Source organism: Gallus gallus, chromosome 2 (assembly GCF_016699485.2).
Source record: "Gallus gallus isolate bGalGal1 chromosome 2, bGalGal1.mat.broiler.GRCg7b, whole genome shotgun sequence".
Lineage (NCBI taxonomy): Eukaryota > Metazoa > Chordata > Aves > Galliformes > Phasianidae > Gallus > Gallus gallus.
Genome location: NC_052533.1, coordinates 66,009,709 through 66,025,291, shown reverse-complemented (window position 1 = coordinate 66,025,291; position 15,583 = coordinate 66,009,709). Strand labels below are relative to the sequence as shown.

The 15,583-nt window shown below is 53.0% G+C and overlaps 2 protein-coding genes across 2 annotated transcripts; one reads left to right on the top strand and one right to left on the bottom strand.

Moving 5' to 3' along the window:
• Nucleotides 1–3,189: 3,189 nt before the first annotated feature.
• Nucleotides 3,190–5,659, bottom strand: TUBB2B (tubulin beta 2B class IIb). The gene is made up of 4 exons (NM_001004400.3): nt 5,541–5,659; nt 5,038–5,146; nt 4,665–4,775; nt 3,190–4,483 (listed from the first exon to the last, which is right to left on the bottom strand). Exons 1-4 carry the CDS (start codon nt 5,595–5,597, stop codon nt 3,423–3,425), a joined length of 1,338 nt encoding a protein of 445 aa, NP_001004400.1. The 5' UTR covers nt 5,598–5,659; the 3' UTR covers nt 3,190–3,422.
• Nucleotides 5,599–13,807, top strand: LOC124418321 (translation initiation factor IF-2-like). The gene is made up of 2 exons (XM_046937941.1): nt 5,599–5,663; nt 5,980–13,807. Exons 1-2 carry the CDS (start codon nt 5,599–5,601, stop codon nt 6,911–6,913), a joined length of 999 nt encoding a protein of 332 aa, XP_046793897.1. The 3' UTR covers nt 6,914–13,807.
• The last annotated feature ends 1,776 nt before the right edge of the window (nt 13,808–15,583 follow it).

The window sequence follows — 15,583 nt, the reverse complement described above, 5'->3', positions numbered from 1 at the left end:
GAGGGCATCTCATACGTTGAATGGAAGATATTATTCCAATCTGACAAACTGAAAAACATCTGTTGAAAAGCAGATGTAGGCCTACATTCTCAGCAGATACTTGAATGTTTTAAGCTTTTGGATACTAGCTCATGTGAAATTGACACAGGGTACCAGACTTGTTTTTCAGGTCCAGCCCATATACTGGACTATCCTTCCACAACACTGTACAGTATCTTTAGACTGAGGTCCTAGAACAAAGAATGGAAGAGTTGGCATCTCAGGTTACTAAACCCTAAACCTCATTCCATTTTTTATTTAAAGCGTTTACAGCCTTGTTTATCTTTTCCATCTATGCATCCACCTGTTCTCTTGTAGTTTGCATTAGTCAAGATGTTCTGCTTACACCCAAAAATGCCAGACATCAAACAAAGCAGATGAAAGAGACAGCTCCCTTCTCTGACACCATTGACTCTAACTGTTGACAGGAGAGGATGCTTTCTTACAGGTCACCATTACTATGTTTAAATTCAAAGAAACCATTTTTTGATAAAACCCTCTCAACACAGATGAGTCACGTGGTTTAAACTGTACCCCACTGAGCCTGTAGTATCTACCATCATTTCTTCCAGAAAGGATGCTTCATGCAAGACCTTAAATCTTAGAGCTGTTATAAGAACAGATCACCAGCTGACACATGTTAAAGCAATCAGATTATCTAATCTGAAATAGTTTCAGTGGTTCTGCTCTTTGTGAAAGTAGAGCTGTGAACATATGAAGAGACATTTGTTGCTTGGCATACAGCAGTCAGCCGTCTGTTTTTATAATGAATGGTCCCCTAGGTGATAGATGCAGATAATCTCAAAGGTATATCAGAAAAAAAAACTTGTACTGCAACTTCCAGTCACAACGTGAGACTAATCTTTCATTGTAATTGATTTACTACTCCTATCAAGCAGTTTTAAGCCTCCCTTTTAAGTCCCCCAGTATCCCCTTTTCCTGTGTCATCCTTGACTCCTACTAAAGTTATGTGGGAGGTAGGGGTTTTTTTTTTGTTAGTATTATGGCTGGCAAATAAGCTGCGTAGGATGGATGTGCTTCTGTACCACTGCTTATGGTTTCTCTTCCTCTAGGAGAGAGGAGAAGGGGAAGAAACAACAACGTTGTTTCAAAGAAAGCAACATAGGAAGGTGTCCTACTTTATAATAAAGGAGCTGTAGTGCAGTGGTTCTCTTGGATAGCTACATTTAAGTGTTAGTGTAATTGCTATATCTTCAGCTAAGAAAAAGGATCTGAACACGCTGAACACTACTGAAACGGTAAGGTTCCACTGTAGAAAGAAGGATCTTTACTGTCACTAACACAGACCAGATTCTCATCTTTCTGAGAAACTGAATTTGTTCTCCATCTTCCCTTCTCACCTCTAGGAATCAAGCTGTTTACGACAAACAGGTTCAAGCACAATCCAGTTGGGTAATTTCAAGGGAAGGTTACTGTGACAACCAGACAGGTTGTTATTCCTCGAAGGGCCCAGGGGCAGCACACAGTAACTCAGTTACTAAAACAAGCTCAATTTGTTTAATACTTAATCCCAGAACTGCTCAAGTTCTAAGAAGTACAAGTGCTATTGTGAGTGCTGTATTTATTTACAGACAGTTCAGGTATTTTAAGTGCTTCTCACCTCTCTTTTCAGAGGTTTCACCTGGAATGAAGGATAGAGATGAGGAAAGAAATGGTATGAAAAGCTTGTTGTTCTGCACACAATCTCAGATCTGACTGGAGGATAACAAGCCCATCAGCAAAGCAACAGTATGCTCAAGCAGTAGAGTCCATTAACAGAGCCAAAACAGGCAAGATAATTAGTGCACAGTAGCTCCCTTTTAAGTCTTGATTCCAGTAATGCCTTGCCAGAGTTCCATTAAAGGATCACACAAGAGGTTGCAAATATGTGGATAGCTGTTCCTTCAGAGCAGTAAGGACCACAGTAGTTGTAACATTACCAGTGGCTCTTGAAGTGTGCTGGTTTTTTTCTTAAGCATAAGAGCACCTCCCTAAGCAGTGTTGCGGGAATTAGGAACTGTGAGCTCACATATGGGGTAACTACTATTCTGGGTGTAGGATTTTACTCTCATCCTGTAGATGAGTCTCAGACATTATAATAACTGACATCTCAAATTCACCTAGGCTTCTTGTGCCCTTGAAGCACACGGTACCACAAATACCACCACCCTCACCATAAAGAAGCTGAACTTACCTTAGCAAAGATGCACACGGGGATCCTCCTGCACTGCTCAGCTGCCTGGCTGGAGGTCCACTTCTTGTTGCAATTACTGAGAGCATCAAACAGCAGCAGTGTAAATATGTAATTGGGGTGTGAGAGACAGCTAGTGTCAGGATATGCACATGACTACTCCAGGACCATGTTTATGCCCTGGGCAGCTTTGAGTCACGTTACTTAGAAATCTGCCTGTCATCTCCTCCCAGATCCCAAAGGGAATTGACTGCCCTGAAGGGTCATTCCCTCTCAAAGAGGAGGCCCATTTAGTGGTTGGTTTTTCGGTAAACACTCACCCTGGAGAAAGTCTCCACACCTCAGAACAGAATCCAAGTTAATACCTCAGCAACTATTGTGCTCAGAGTACAGACGCTTCACACACCGTGCATGAATTCTTTGTACTTAGAGAGGAAGGATCACAGAGCTAGGACAGCTAAGGATCAAGTAAATCCAGCCAGCCACCCATATTCACAGCATATATGCCCTGAGACAAGTTCAATCAGAAGTGCTCTAGATGGCAGTTGAGAACGAGATGCAGCTATTCTGTCAGATCAGTGCATTCAGTACCGTCTGGCGGACCTCACTACCACGTCTGTCCATAAGCAGAAGTTACAGTATCCTCAAGTGGAGCACCTTGTTCCTATTAGTTAAGGCAGCTTTCTCTGTAACAATAGATTAACTTAAACATGAGTGCCTAATACTGAACACACAGGGCCCGTGGATTAACTACCCTCTTACAGCACCCATATATTAGCTACTCGCTTAAGCTGAGTAAGTGCAGTTTATGTATTCTGCAGAATTAATGGCCTGAAAAATCTTGTTTTATTGGCTGAAACCTTTCACTGAGGGTAAAGGCTTAGAGAACGAGAAGTGAAAGAGACAGAACTACAAGAGTTATTTTCTAGAACTAGAGAGAAATAAGGCAGAGGACACAGTTTAGAACACAAAAAGCCTTTATGTTTGAGAAGTTAACCATTTCAACAGAAGACTCTGAAGTATTTTTGCAACTACTGTTACATCGGACAGTCGAGGATACAAAACTGCTGACAAAAGCAACAGTGGAGAGCACCAAATTAAGAAACGCATGCTTCAGCACAACTGCACAGATTTCTCCTCTCAATGAACACTTGCCTGCTCAGACTACACTTGACTCCTACCCATTTCCACTTCATGCCTCATCCTCCTCTCCTTCCTCTTCAAATTCACCCTGCTCATCAGCGGTGGCATCCTGGTATTGCTGGTACTCTGAGACCAGGTCGTTCATGTTGCTCTCCGCCTCGGTGAACTCCATCTCATCCATGCCCTCGCCGGTGTACCAGTGCAAGAAGGCCTTGCGCCGGAACATGGCCGTGAACTGCTCCGAGATCCTCTTGAAGAGCTCCTGGATGGCCGTGCTGTTGCCGATGAAGGTGGCGGACATCTTGAGGCCACGCGGGGGGATGTCGCAGACGGCCGTCTTCACGTTGTTGGGGATCCACTCCACAAAGTAGCTGCTGTTCTTGTTCTGCACGTTCAGCATCTGCTCGTCCACCTCCTTCATGGACATGCGACCTCGGAAGATGGCAGCCACCGTCAGGTAGCGGCCGTGGCGGGGGTCGCAGGCGGCCATCATGTTCTTGGAGTCGAACATCTGCTGCGTCAGCTCGGGCACCGTCAGGGCTCGGTACTGCTGGCTGCCGCGGCTCGTCAGCGGGGCGAAGCCCGGCATGAAGAAGTGCAGCCGGGGGAAAGGCACCATGTTGACTGCCAGCTTGCGCAGGTCGGCGTTCAGCTGGCCGGGGAAGCGAAGGCAGGTGGTCACGCCGCTCATGGTGGCCGACACCAGGTGGTTGAGGTCCCCGTACGTGGGAGTGGTGAGCTTCAGGGTGCGGAAGCAGATGTCGTACAGGGCCTCGTTGTCGATGCAGTAGGTCTCGTCCGTGTTCTCCACCAGCTGGTGCACAGAAAGGGTGGCATTGTAGGGCTCCACCACCGTGTCCGACACCTTGGGGGAGGGCATGACGCTGAACGTGTTCATGATGCGGTCGGGGTACTCCTCGCGGATCTTGCTGATGAGGAGGGTGCCCATCCCCGAGCCGGTGCCGCCGCCCAGCGAGTGGGTCAACTGGAAGCCCTGCAGGCAGTCGCAGCTTTCCGACTCCTTCCTCACCACATCCAGCACAGAGTCCACCAGCTCAGCGCCTTCCGTGTAGTGCCCCTTGGCCCAGTTGTTGCCGGCCCCGCTCTGACCTGCGGGCAGACCAGAAGCAACGCGCCACCTTAGTGCCCCCGCGAGGAACCGAGGTCCACCTGCGCCCTCACGCCCCCCGTTCCCATCCCTAGGGCACTGCTGGGATCCAGCCCCCCCGTGGGGCTCACCAGCACATGCCTCACCCACACTGGGGGACGCCTCCACGGCACGCTCACTCACCAAAGACAAAGTTGTCGGGTCGGAAGATCTGTCCAAAGGGGCCGGAGCGCACCGAGTCCATCGTGCCGGGCTCCAGGTCAACCAGGATGGCACGGGGGACGTACTTGTTACCTGCGGGAGGAACCAGCACCAGCATTACAGCCCCGCAGCCACAGCAGCACTGCTGTGCTCACAGCAGCCTCGCTGTAAGTCACCAGCCATGGCATGAGGGCACTCTTGGGAGCAAATCAGGGGCTAAGACACAAATCAGCTGTAGGGCTGTGCCAGAAAACCACACGCTGTGCACAGCTTTCACGACAGCACACACACGGGAGGTCCCCGTGCCCTCTCCTGGAGCAGAGGAAGGAGGAAACCGGCTCCGCGGAGCAGTTACCTGTGGCCTCATTGTAGTACACGTTGATCCTCTCCAGCTGCAGGTCGCTGTCCCCGTGGTAGCTGCCGGTGGGGTCGATGCCGTGCTCATCGCTGATGACCTCCCAGAACTGCAGGGACCGCAATAGGGACAGGGGCGTCACCGCCGCCCCGCCCCCCCCGACCACCGCCCCGCCACGCAGCGCGTGGAGATCCGCAGCCGCCCCGCGGTGCTGGGGTGCGGCACCGACGCCCCGGGACCCCGCAGCCCACGGAGACGGCGGCGAGCAGAATCGCTTGCCCCCCACTCCCCCATCCCCGCCTCGGAGCCGCGCCACGCCCTCACCACGGAGCCACCGCAGCCCGTCCGGGCGCAGACGGCAAGGAGGAGCCGAGCGGAACCGCTCACACCTGGGGACGTGGGGACCCGACGGGAGAACCCCGCTTTGGGACGCACGGAGACCGGCACGCGCGAACACGCGGTAGGGTAGATCTCCGTGCACTCGGTGGGGCGGGGGCCCGTACCTTAGCGCCGATCTGGTTGCCGCACTGGCCGGCCTGGATGTGCACGATCTCACGCATGATGCCGGTGTCTGCCGGTGCCGCGCTGCTCCCGCTCCGTCACCTCCCGCTCTCCGCGCTGCAGCGGCCGCGCCCCGCTCCGGGCCTTAAATAGGGGCTCTGCGCACCGCCCCTCGGTGACGTCACGCGGCGGCGGCGCACAGCCAATGGGAGCGCGGGAGCGGGGAGGGGCTGCGGCGCCGGAACCTGTAGCAGGGAGCGGGGGGCGGGGATGGGGCGGGGCTTCGGGACAGCCCTTCGCGCACCGGGGCCGACGCCCGGACCCCGCCCTGCCCCGCCGCCGGCACCGGGGACAAAGGCGCGGGTTGGGGCAGGGGGTCGGGCCGAGCCGGCGGCTCGTGGGTCGCGTCCCGGGGCTGCTTTCACCCCGCGGGTGCTAAAGCGTCCCCCCGCCGCGGTACCGGCGCCGCCGCTCCCCTGCGCCCGCTCGGCCCTTTGTTCGCCGATCGCTGCCGCAGCGCCGGGCGGCGCCGGGAGGGGCGGGGGCTGTCAGCGGTGGGGGTCCTCGAGCCCCCGCCCTGAGCCGGCAGCCGGTGTTGAGGTTGAGGGCTGCTGCCGGCGGGGCGTCGGCTGCGCTCTGTCCCCCCAGCCGCGGGGCACGCACACGGGGTAGCGGGGCGGTCAGGGTGACCGCGGGGGGGGCCGCTGTTTGGTTTTTCCCCCAGACGCGAAGAAAGCGTCGTGCCGGGAGCCGGGAGCCGGCCCCACGTCGGGGTGCAGCTGCCCCGGGGGCACCCGGCGCGCCCCCCTCTGCTCTTTGTCACCGCCCGTCTGCTTTGTCCCCGCCGGCCTCCCGTGCGACCCGACCGCACCGCGCGTGGGTCTCCGCGGCTCTGCTTTCAGCGTCCCACCTCCCTTTGTTAGCGCCGCAGCGGGGACGGGGGGTGTTGGGGGGGGCTGGAAACGCACCCGCGGGTTTGTCTCTTCCACGGGGATATGGGGAAAAATCCCCTCGCTTGGCTCCCCGTAAAAGCTGTCTGCGCCGGGCTGAGCCAGGAGCGATCCCATTGTCTGGCGACGCGCGGTTTGAATTCCACGCGAAAGCTTTTTGCGGCACGTTACAGTGCTCGCTTCGCAAGCAGCCCGCGGAACGGCAGCTCCCTCGGAGCACCGCGTGCCGCAGGTGCCGACGGAGCCGTGCCGTCGACCCCCCGCCGCTGCTGCTGAGAGGACGGCTCAGCTCGGCTGCAGCAGAAGCGGTGCAAAATGCCGGGACCGCCAGCGCTTGCCGCTGTTACCTCCAGGTGTTCCGAGTGCCGCACGCTGTGCGTTCCTTGCTTGCTACGGGGTTTATTGGCATTGCAGGGAGTAGCTGATCTCGCTCATCCTCCTTACCTACGCTAAGCTCATTGCCAGCAGCTCCAGGCTCCGAAGGAAGCCATTTTAAAACCCAGTTCGAGAGAACGGATTATCAGCACCAGAAAGAAACCCACCCTGCCTGCTTGTTTCCTAGAAGAAATTAATTCACACGTTTGAAAGGGAGGAATTCGTGTCTGTGTTTTCTATAGAACTTGTTCAGACTGGAAGGGAAAAAAAGAAAAGAAAAAAGAAAAAAAGAAAGCAAAAAGAAAAGGGGTTATTTCCAAATGAAATATGGGGGGCGGAGGGGGATGAAGCGGGTCTGTGGTTTTCTATGTACCCCAGCTGAGAGCCGTGGCCGTGCATGGGAGCCACCCAGATATCTGCGGCAGCCTTTGGGCAGGGCTCGGCGCGCTCATTGCAAATGCTCCTCGAGGCCGCGGCTCGCTGGGCTGCTCCTTTCTGCTGCCCGTCTTTTCCTCCCTGCACCCCCGTGTCTGCCGGCTGCGGGCTGGATGCCACCCTCAGCAGTTCCCCAGGCAACCGGCCCGGTGGCAGAAACAGGCTGAGCGGCAAAGGGAGGGGAACAAAAAGCCCCGCGATGATTTCCCTCCCGGGGCTGATTTCCCATGGTGTGAAAGTGGCGCGGCTACATGAGCCGGGCTGTGGCAGCTCCCGGGTTATTGTGCAGCCATCCCCGCCGGCCGTACGAGTGAGAGGAGGCACAGCGTGACCTCAGCACAGAGCACGTTTAATGAAGCTCGGAGGATCGGGCTGGTTTTCTCCGACGCATCCTCGTCCCCGGTGCTGTTAGGGTTCACATCCTCCCAGATGGGAGCTGGGTGTGATCCCCTTCAGCCCTCTGCTGCCAGACTGGTGGCTGATGGACGCCAGAGGCCCTGGCAGGGGGCAACACATGGCCAAGGGCGGCCAACGAATGCCCCAGGGAAGGACTCGTCGTCTCACTTTGTGATATCTGCATTGGCGTGATGTGCTGCGGCAGACTGTGCGCTCGTCGGGATGCTTTTCCCAAGGGGGAGCTTGCTCTTCCTTTTGGAAACCGTGTGCCCATCACACCTCCTCATCCAGGGGCGCCCCAGGAGGATGCGGATGGCTCAAAGACCTGGGAACTATGACAGAGGCTGGGGAGCTCCACGGCGTACGGGCACGGTGGTGGCAGGTTGATGGTTGGACTGGACAATCCTAGCAGTCTTTTTCAACCCTAAAGATTCTATGAGCTGGGAGGATTTCGCAGTGGTGTCTGGGCTGAGGAAATGTTTTTGTCTCAACCCGTGCTGGCTGGAGGGACAGGGTGCAAAGAGGGACGAGGCTGTGTGCTTGGCCCGCCCTCTCCGCAAGTTTGCCCCCACTCCTGCACAGCCCCGCTGCACAGCCTGGCCCAGGATCCTGAGAAAATCGCTAAGCTCCGAGAAAGTCATTAGAGCACAGCCCCGCCAGATAGGAGAAGGTAAAAACTGCAGACAGAAAGAGGATTATAGGAACGGGATCATGGGTAGCTCCAGGGCAGGGGAGGATCAGCAGTGGCGCAGAAAGCCTTTCGGTAGGATGCTAAGGGAAGAAAAGAGGGAGGGCTGGGAAGGGTGACTGCTCCAGGAGAGCTGCCGCCCTACAGCGCTCGCAGTGCGGGCATTTCTTGCTTTGGCTCATCCGTGCTGAGGCTCACAGGTGTGCCCTCATGGCGGCGGAGGGCGGTGTGAGCATCTAACAGCATCTCAAACAGCGTGTAGTAGCCGAGTATAAACCACCGCAGTACAAAAGAGAGGTGAAAAATGGTGTCCGTGATTAGGAAATGATTGGGCAATTAGAAGCACAGAGCAGGCGGGAGGCGAAGGGCAGAGTTTTCTCGAGGTGGTGCAGGAGTGCCGATGAGGGAGGAATCGATGCTCACATAAATCTCACTGCATGGGCGCCGGGCACGGCAAGGTGCTCCATTGATGCTGTGGTCCCTGAGCCAATGGCAGGAGGGCCACTTGGTGCCTGTGTGCACGGCTCTCCGGGCATAAATATTAATAGGGTTCCAGCCTCGGCACTAGTGCTGATGCAGCTGTTTCTGACATCAATGTGGAACGAATTCACTGAATGCACAAGAGCGAGGGATGAAAGAAAAGATTCAGTTGCTAGTCTGAGTTGTTCTTGCAATCTGCTCTCAGTCGGTTTTGTCCTGAGCAGTCTCTTTGTGTGCGGTCTGAACCGAGACGGGGCACATTTGCATAGCTGGAGAATTTGGTGGCAGATTGCAACGTTAGAGGGCAAAAACACTGCTGGAACTTCATTTGCAGCCTCCAGGTCATGCTCTGGAACCACGGCGACACGCAACCCACGTGGCCGGGAAACGTTTCTTTTTGCTTCAAGCCTTTTTGTTTAAACCTTGTTCTCGTCCATCCCAAGGACTCTCGTCCTTGAAAACCCAATAGCAACACACTGCCCCGCATCCCTATGGATTCAGGATTCTACCGCTAGGACGTGGTGCGTTAACGAAGCAGGGGCTCGGTAACAGGGTTGAACAAAGCATTTGTCAAGGTCTCCTGTCACCACCCTGCTCTCCCCTCCCTGCAGCAGCATTGCGGAGAGCAGCGCAGCTCGCTGCAAGGCAGAGCTGCTGTCAACTCGTTAACACTTTCTTTCTCTTTGCGAAAGGCACCGCTGTGGAAATGGATGGTAAAGATCTTATCGTGCTTTGGCTGCTCTCAGGTGCCTCTTACACGCACCTTTGTGAAGGCTAAAGAAAAATAAAATGCTTTTGGAGGATGAAAAAAACGATCACTCCAATATATGTGTTATGTTAAATCTCTGGCTTATGGGAAAATAAAATGGCTGTTTGGAAAGATCTCTTTCTTCTCTCTGCCCAGCATCAGCTGCTCTCCTGCGCTGGGCAGGAGGGAGAGGATCGGGGTGCCAGGAATTTGCAACTGAGAAAAGCAGGGTTTGGGGCGGCTGCACTGCGCTATGCTTTGAGGAGAGCAGCGCAGCCTCTCCCGACGGCAGGATTCAGACAAAGGCTTTGATCACTTGGGTTATGAAGCTGGAAGCGTCCTCACCAAACTGGGGCGGGTGGCAGACCCAGGCTCTGCTCCCAGCCCTGATTTTTTGGCAGCCCCTGCCCGGCAGCACACGCAGGCTTCGTGGGGCTGAGGGCACACCTCTGCCAGCCCGACTGCAGCGCCTTGGGCGAGCGATAAGCAAGGCTCATAATTAACAGCTTATCCTCGGCTCTCGGAAGCCAGGAGGTGCTTTTTCAATTGATTTTGGTAGCGGCTGGCTCAGATCCCGAATCTGTTGCAGGAAGGTATTATTCCCAAACGCTGTGAATTCCTTTGTCCTTCTCTCTCACCCAGTTTTCCCATTTGTGGCTCTCTACAAGCTCTGGGGATGATTTTCACCTGAGTTTTGCTTGCCTCAGAAGAAGCACGTAACAAAGGTGAGCTTTGTGGCACCAGGTGCTTGCATTTGCCTCTGGGCCCTGGGGAAGGCCACCATCCAAGCGCTCCGCTCCAGCCACGCCTGGCACAGCTTCTCCGAATGCACGGTCAAGCTGGGAGATGGCTCCTCCTGCTTTCCAAGAGGCAGCGTGGAGGGATGCTCTCAGCTGCTGCTCAGGGGTGGGACACAGGCTTTTGGAGGTGCCTGCTGAGACCCCACGGGACTGAAAATACAGTGAAGGAGCTGTGGTAACGTATTCCTGGGATAGCACGTTCTGACAGCTCAGCTATTGTCTGGTCTGCTGTTGCACTAACAGATAACACACCCTTCTTCTTGGATTTATTCTGCATTTACGGTGGTAGTGCTAAGAATTCTTTTACGTTTTAAAACTCTTATCCCCAGAGAATGAGGACTAAGTGATGTTTCTGAAGGTTACACCCTCTATAATCATCACTCACATGGGGTACCAGCAGCGGCTGTTTGACGCTTCTGCTAGGAAATCAGATGCAGCCCCAATATCACAAACACACACCGAACTACCATTTGGGATGTTTGCTTTTTGGTGCTAAGCCCTGTATCCAGCAGAGCAGGAAGGAAAAGCAAAGCAGATCCCAGCTTGAGGCAGCCCACCTCTGAGCAAACGCATGGGGCTGCCAGGGACAGTGCCAGGCTGTTAGCTCCGCTCCCTGCCTGGGGAGGAGGAAGGAAAATAATCAAAGCTGATTTTGTCCAGCTGGTTTTGTTGAGAACGGAAAAGTGAAAAGGCTGTGGCAGGACTGTAAGAAGTAATGAAAGAGGGTGACTGTCTGGAGAGCTGGACTGAGACACTGGCACTTGGTGCTCAAGAAAGGGGAAAACTGTGTGCAGACATGCCTGGCCAAGCCGCAGGCTGCAGGACTATTAGCAAGGACTATTAAATCCAGGGAGGAAAAGAAGATTCATGGAAATTCTGCCATCAGCAATGGAAAAGCACCCAGAGAGACGGGGAAGAGGCCAGCAGTGCAGCCAGTCCCACAGCCACGACGAGAAGGGCATTTTGTTCCCCACCAAAGACAACCTGAACCTCAGACAGACCATGGTTTACAGGCTAACCAGCACTGTGTGTTGAGTCAGAGATTTCAGAGGCTAGGAACATAGCTCTGTGCAGTCTGAGCAGAAGCCCACCTCAGCCCTTGCACTGGGGGCTGCAGCAGTCTCACATCCATCCTTTCTGGATTCAAGTGCATCCCGAGGATGCTGCACACCCAGCCTTGGTCCTGTTGGTGGCCTAAGGACAGAAAGATAGCAGCATCCATCATGTGTGCTGAGTGCCGTGTGGGATCTGGCCATTCCGTCCAGCAATATAAGGAAAAACATTGTTCAGTACCATCTTTTCACACTTCTTTTCTCAGCCTTTCAAAAGCTCGTTTCCATTAAGCTTCTGTGTCCCTTCTTCCAAGTCCTATCACAGCCATGTCACAGGCACGTAGTAGCCAATTGCAGCTGCAAATCTCAATACAGCTTCTACGTGCTGGAGTCAGTGCTTGCAAGCTGCCTGGGGTTTCTCCAGAGTGAAGTGCTCTATCTGTGTAAAAAATATGATTTCCATTTGATTGCACAAACCTCTTCTTGTCTCGAGGGAGCGATGAGTCACTCAGTGTCAGTGCCACGTCCAGCATCCACAGACAGACCCACGTGTCTGAGAAGCTCCGATAGATCTCTGACCAGTTCCTCCCATGACTCATAACAACAAAAAGAAAACGTCTAAACCATTTGCTCTGTGCTCGGAAAGCTCCTTAAGAGCTGAGTTATGCAGATATTCATTCAACTGCAGGGAGATAGGCAGGGACTGCCACACTTCCAGTCTGCAGATGAATGAAATGAAGCAGAGTGGAAGGCATTTGCATATGGCCACAGTGCCAGGCAGGCGTGAAGTCTGATTCCTGGCCCAGGACACTGCAGCAGGTCACAGTGAGCTGCTGGCCAGGGAACCACCCTGCCTTCTGCACCCCACCCCATCAGAGATGCCAACAGCTGAGGGTACCGACCCCATGAAAAGAAGAGGCTTTTCCCTAGGGGAAAAGCTGCTACCTTAAGTCCTTTGGAAATCAGGAACTGGATTTCCTTCAGTGATGCCTATCCGGGAATCCTCAGATGCACCTAAGATCCTGGCACCAGGGGGTTATTATAGCAGTTCTGCTAACATCATACTAAACATGCAATTGCTTGTCATCTAGATTTTACATTTGCTTACGTATGCTTTCTCAGACGTGAGCCTTTCAGGAGGAATTGACCTTGGCTTTGGATCATGTAATTCATAGTAGGAGTTCAGTGCACTCCCCTCACAACTCTTTCAGAAATTCAGCTTGAATTCTCTTTTGGCCTTCTGCTGGGCCCACAAAATGAAGCTGGCCAATGCCTGGTAAAGATATTTTGAGACTTGGAGTGAAGAAAGGACTATGGTTACATTTGGATGGCCCAGGAGCAGTTTCCCATCACAGCTGAACACCTCTTGCTAGCTGCTGCCTCCTCTCTCTCAGCTCCCCTTCCTCACGCTAAACATGCTAACCAGAAGGAACAGATTTGGTCAGCTTAGCTCCCCACACTGACCCGTCACCACATCTGACGAGGCCTAGCAAGCAGGACCAGGGTGGCCCCACCTAGCATTGGTTTAGTTTACCACAGCAACTGCACGGTAGAAGCAGAGGCACTTCTCCCCTTCTCACCTGCTTGTGGGAGCCTTATGCTGCCCTCCATTAGACCAAACATTCGAGCAGGGGTATGGCCAGTCAGATCAAAGGAAGTTCAATATTCAGTGCAAGGTGGGACCATGGAAGCCTGGAGCTGCAACAGTTGGGACATCATGGTGCCACTGGACTCACCAGATGGAGCAGCTGGAGGGTTTCCCTTGGCTTAACAGTCAAAGAGCTGTTAACAGGCATTTACTCCTCTGCAAAAAGACAACAAATTGAGAAACCTGGAATGTCCTGAGGCAGAGTCTTCATCTGATACATGTTAACGGTCAACTGCTTTTCTCATGTGTCAAATGCACACCGTATTCCTGCAGAAGGAAGCGGTGACTGCAGGATTGGTGACCAGTCGTGTCCCTCAGGGGTCAGTGCTGGGACTGATGCTCTGTAATATCTTCACCAATGACACTGACAGTGGGATCCAGTGTACTCTCAACCAAACTGTGTTGTGCAGTTGACATGCCCAAGGGATGGGATGCCATCCAGAAGGACCTTCACAGACTCAAGCAGTGAGCCCAGGAGAACCTCATGAGGTTCAACAAAGCCAAGTGCAATGTCTTGCAGCTGGGTCATGGAAATCCCCGTTATCACTACAAGCTGGGGAATGAAAGAACACAGGAGCACAGCCCTGAGGAAAATGACTTGGGGGTACTGGTGGATGGCAAGCTGGACATGAGCCAACAATGTGCCCTCACAGCCCAGAAAGCCAACTGTATCCTGGGTAGCATCCAAAGAAGCACGGCCAGCAGGTCGAGGGAGGTGATCCTCCCCCTCTACTCCGCGGTGGTGAGACCTCACCTGGAGTACTGTGTCCAGTTGTGGAGACCTCAGTACAGGAGAAACGTGGACCTGTTGGAATGCATTCAGAGGAGGGACACAAAAATGATGCAAGGGGCAGAACACTTCCTACATGAGGACAGGCTGAGAGAGCTGGGGCTGTTCAGCCTGGAGAAAAGGCAGCTCTGGGGAGACCTGATAGTGGCCTCTCAGTACCTAAAGGTGTGTTTCAGGGTATGTTTGGATCTGAGAGACAGGATGTCTCAGGAGCAGAGGCAAGCTAACTATGCACTCAGAGCAGCATAGAGGGTTACGGGTTTTATTGAACATACACACACTTACACACACAGGCATCCATTTTAGATAATCCCCATAAGCAGGAAGCAGAAACTCCCTAAGCAAGTGCACTATTACTTACCAACCCTTAAGAGACGGCAAACTGCCAAAAGGAGAGAGAAGGAACATGTCCCCTGCTTCAAGGTGCACCTCTCTCTCCCACCACGGCCTCTCTCCTGCTTTTTATTCTTCCCGAGGTCTACAGAGTTTTTTCCACTTGCACGCTGTACCCACACGGCCAACGCGTGATACAGAGCCCAAGTGGAACACCTGCTTGCAAAACAAGTCTTTGCAAAAACAAGATAAACTACCAAGGTCAGCTCTCTCTACAGAACAAGATATTTGCAGCTACAGCCACAAGTATCAGTTCCCTTAAAACTGTCAGAATACTTTGTTCCATCCCAGGATCATTCTTCAGTCAGGGCCCTTTAGGTCCCCAACACAAGGGGGGATATTGAAAAGAAGGTGACAGGCTCTTTAGCAGGGTCTGTTGTAATACAACAAGGGGAAATGGCTCCAAACTAAAAGAGGGGAGTTTTAGACTGGATATAAAGGAGGTTTGTTTCCGTTGTTGTTGTTTTTATGATAAGTGTGGTGAGGCACTGGAATAGGCTGCTCAGAGATGAGGATGCTCCATCTCTGGAGACATCCAACGCTAGGCTGGCTGGGGCTCTAAGCAACCTGATCTATCTGTAGGTGTTCCTGTTCATTGCAGGAGAGATGGACTAGATGACCTTTCAGAGCCTGTGAGTCTGTGATTCTATGAAAATATTTGCTTCTCTCAGCAACATCCCAGTTCATAATCATGTGCTTTACATCTGTTAGCCCTTAAGTTATCAGGAAGATTTACTCATGGTTTAGAGGGAAAAGGTGGCCTGCAGGTTCAGTGTCTAGGATTCAGTTGCTCTCATGGGCAACATAACTTCTGGAGAAGAACAGAAGAATAGAAGTGCGTGCCTTTCAACCACACTCCTGGGGCTTGGACCTCATCACAGCAGCAATATAAATTCATCCCTATACACATATGCAGTGCTTTTTGCTACAGTATCATTGCTTTATCATTGATTTCCTATCAGATGTCTCATTGCAGTTGGATGTTCATCCTGGCCTTGTACCTGACAGGTCAGACAGATGACAACGGGCTCAGCTTTCATAGCTACAAAATAAAGATGAGCACGTTAAAAGAAATGCAAGAGGCTTCCTGTGCTGCTGGATCATGCTCTCCTCTAATTTTGCAGGGGCTCTGACAGCCACGCAGCACTGCAATTAGAAAATGTGTTTCACACTTGATGGTCTGGTTCTGCACATTTCCACTCACCCTTCTCAACTGTATGGCAAATCAGCATGCTCACCCTCCATTTATTTGCCAGGTGAATACTTGTCCTCTTCTGAGCTTGAACGTGG

Coding starts and splice junctions, on each gene's coding strand:
- TUBB2B (NM_001004400.3), bottom strand. CDS start 5,597: ATGCGTGAGATCGTGCACATCCAGGCCGGCCAGTGCGGCAACCAGATC. Junction 4,776..5,037: donor GTACTACAATGAGGCCACAG/GTAACTGCTCCG, acceptor TTCCTCCCGCAG/GTAACAAGTACGTCCCCCGT. Junction 4,484..4,664: donor ACCCGACAACTTTGTCTTTG/GTGAGTGAGCGT, acceptor GTCTGCCCGCAG/GTCAGAGCGGGGCCGGCAAC.
- LOC124418321 (XM_046937941.1), top strand. CDS start 5,599: ATGCCGGTGTCTGCCGGTGCCGCGCTGCTCCCGCTCCGTCACCTCCCG. Junction 5,664..5,979: donor CCGCTCTCCGCGCTGCAGCG/GCCGCGCCCCGC, acceptor CGGGTGCTAAAG/CGTCCCCCCGCCGCGGTACC.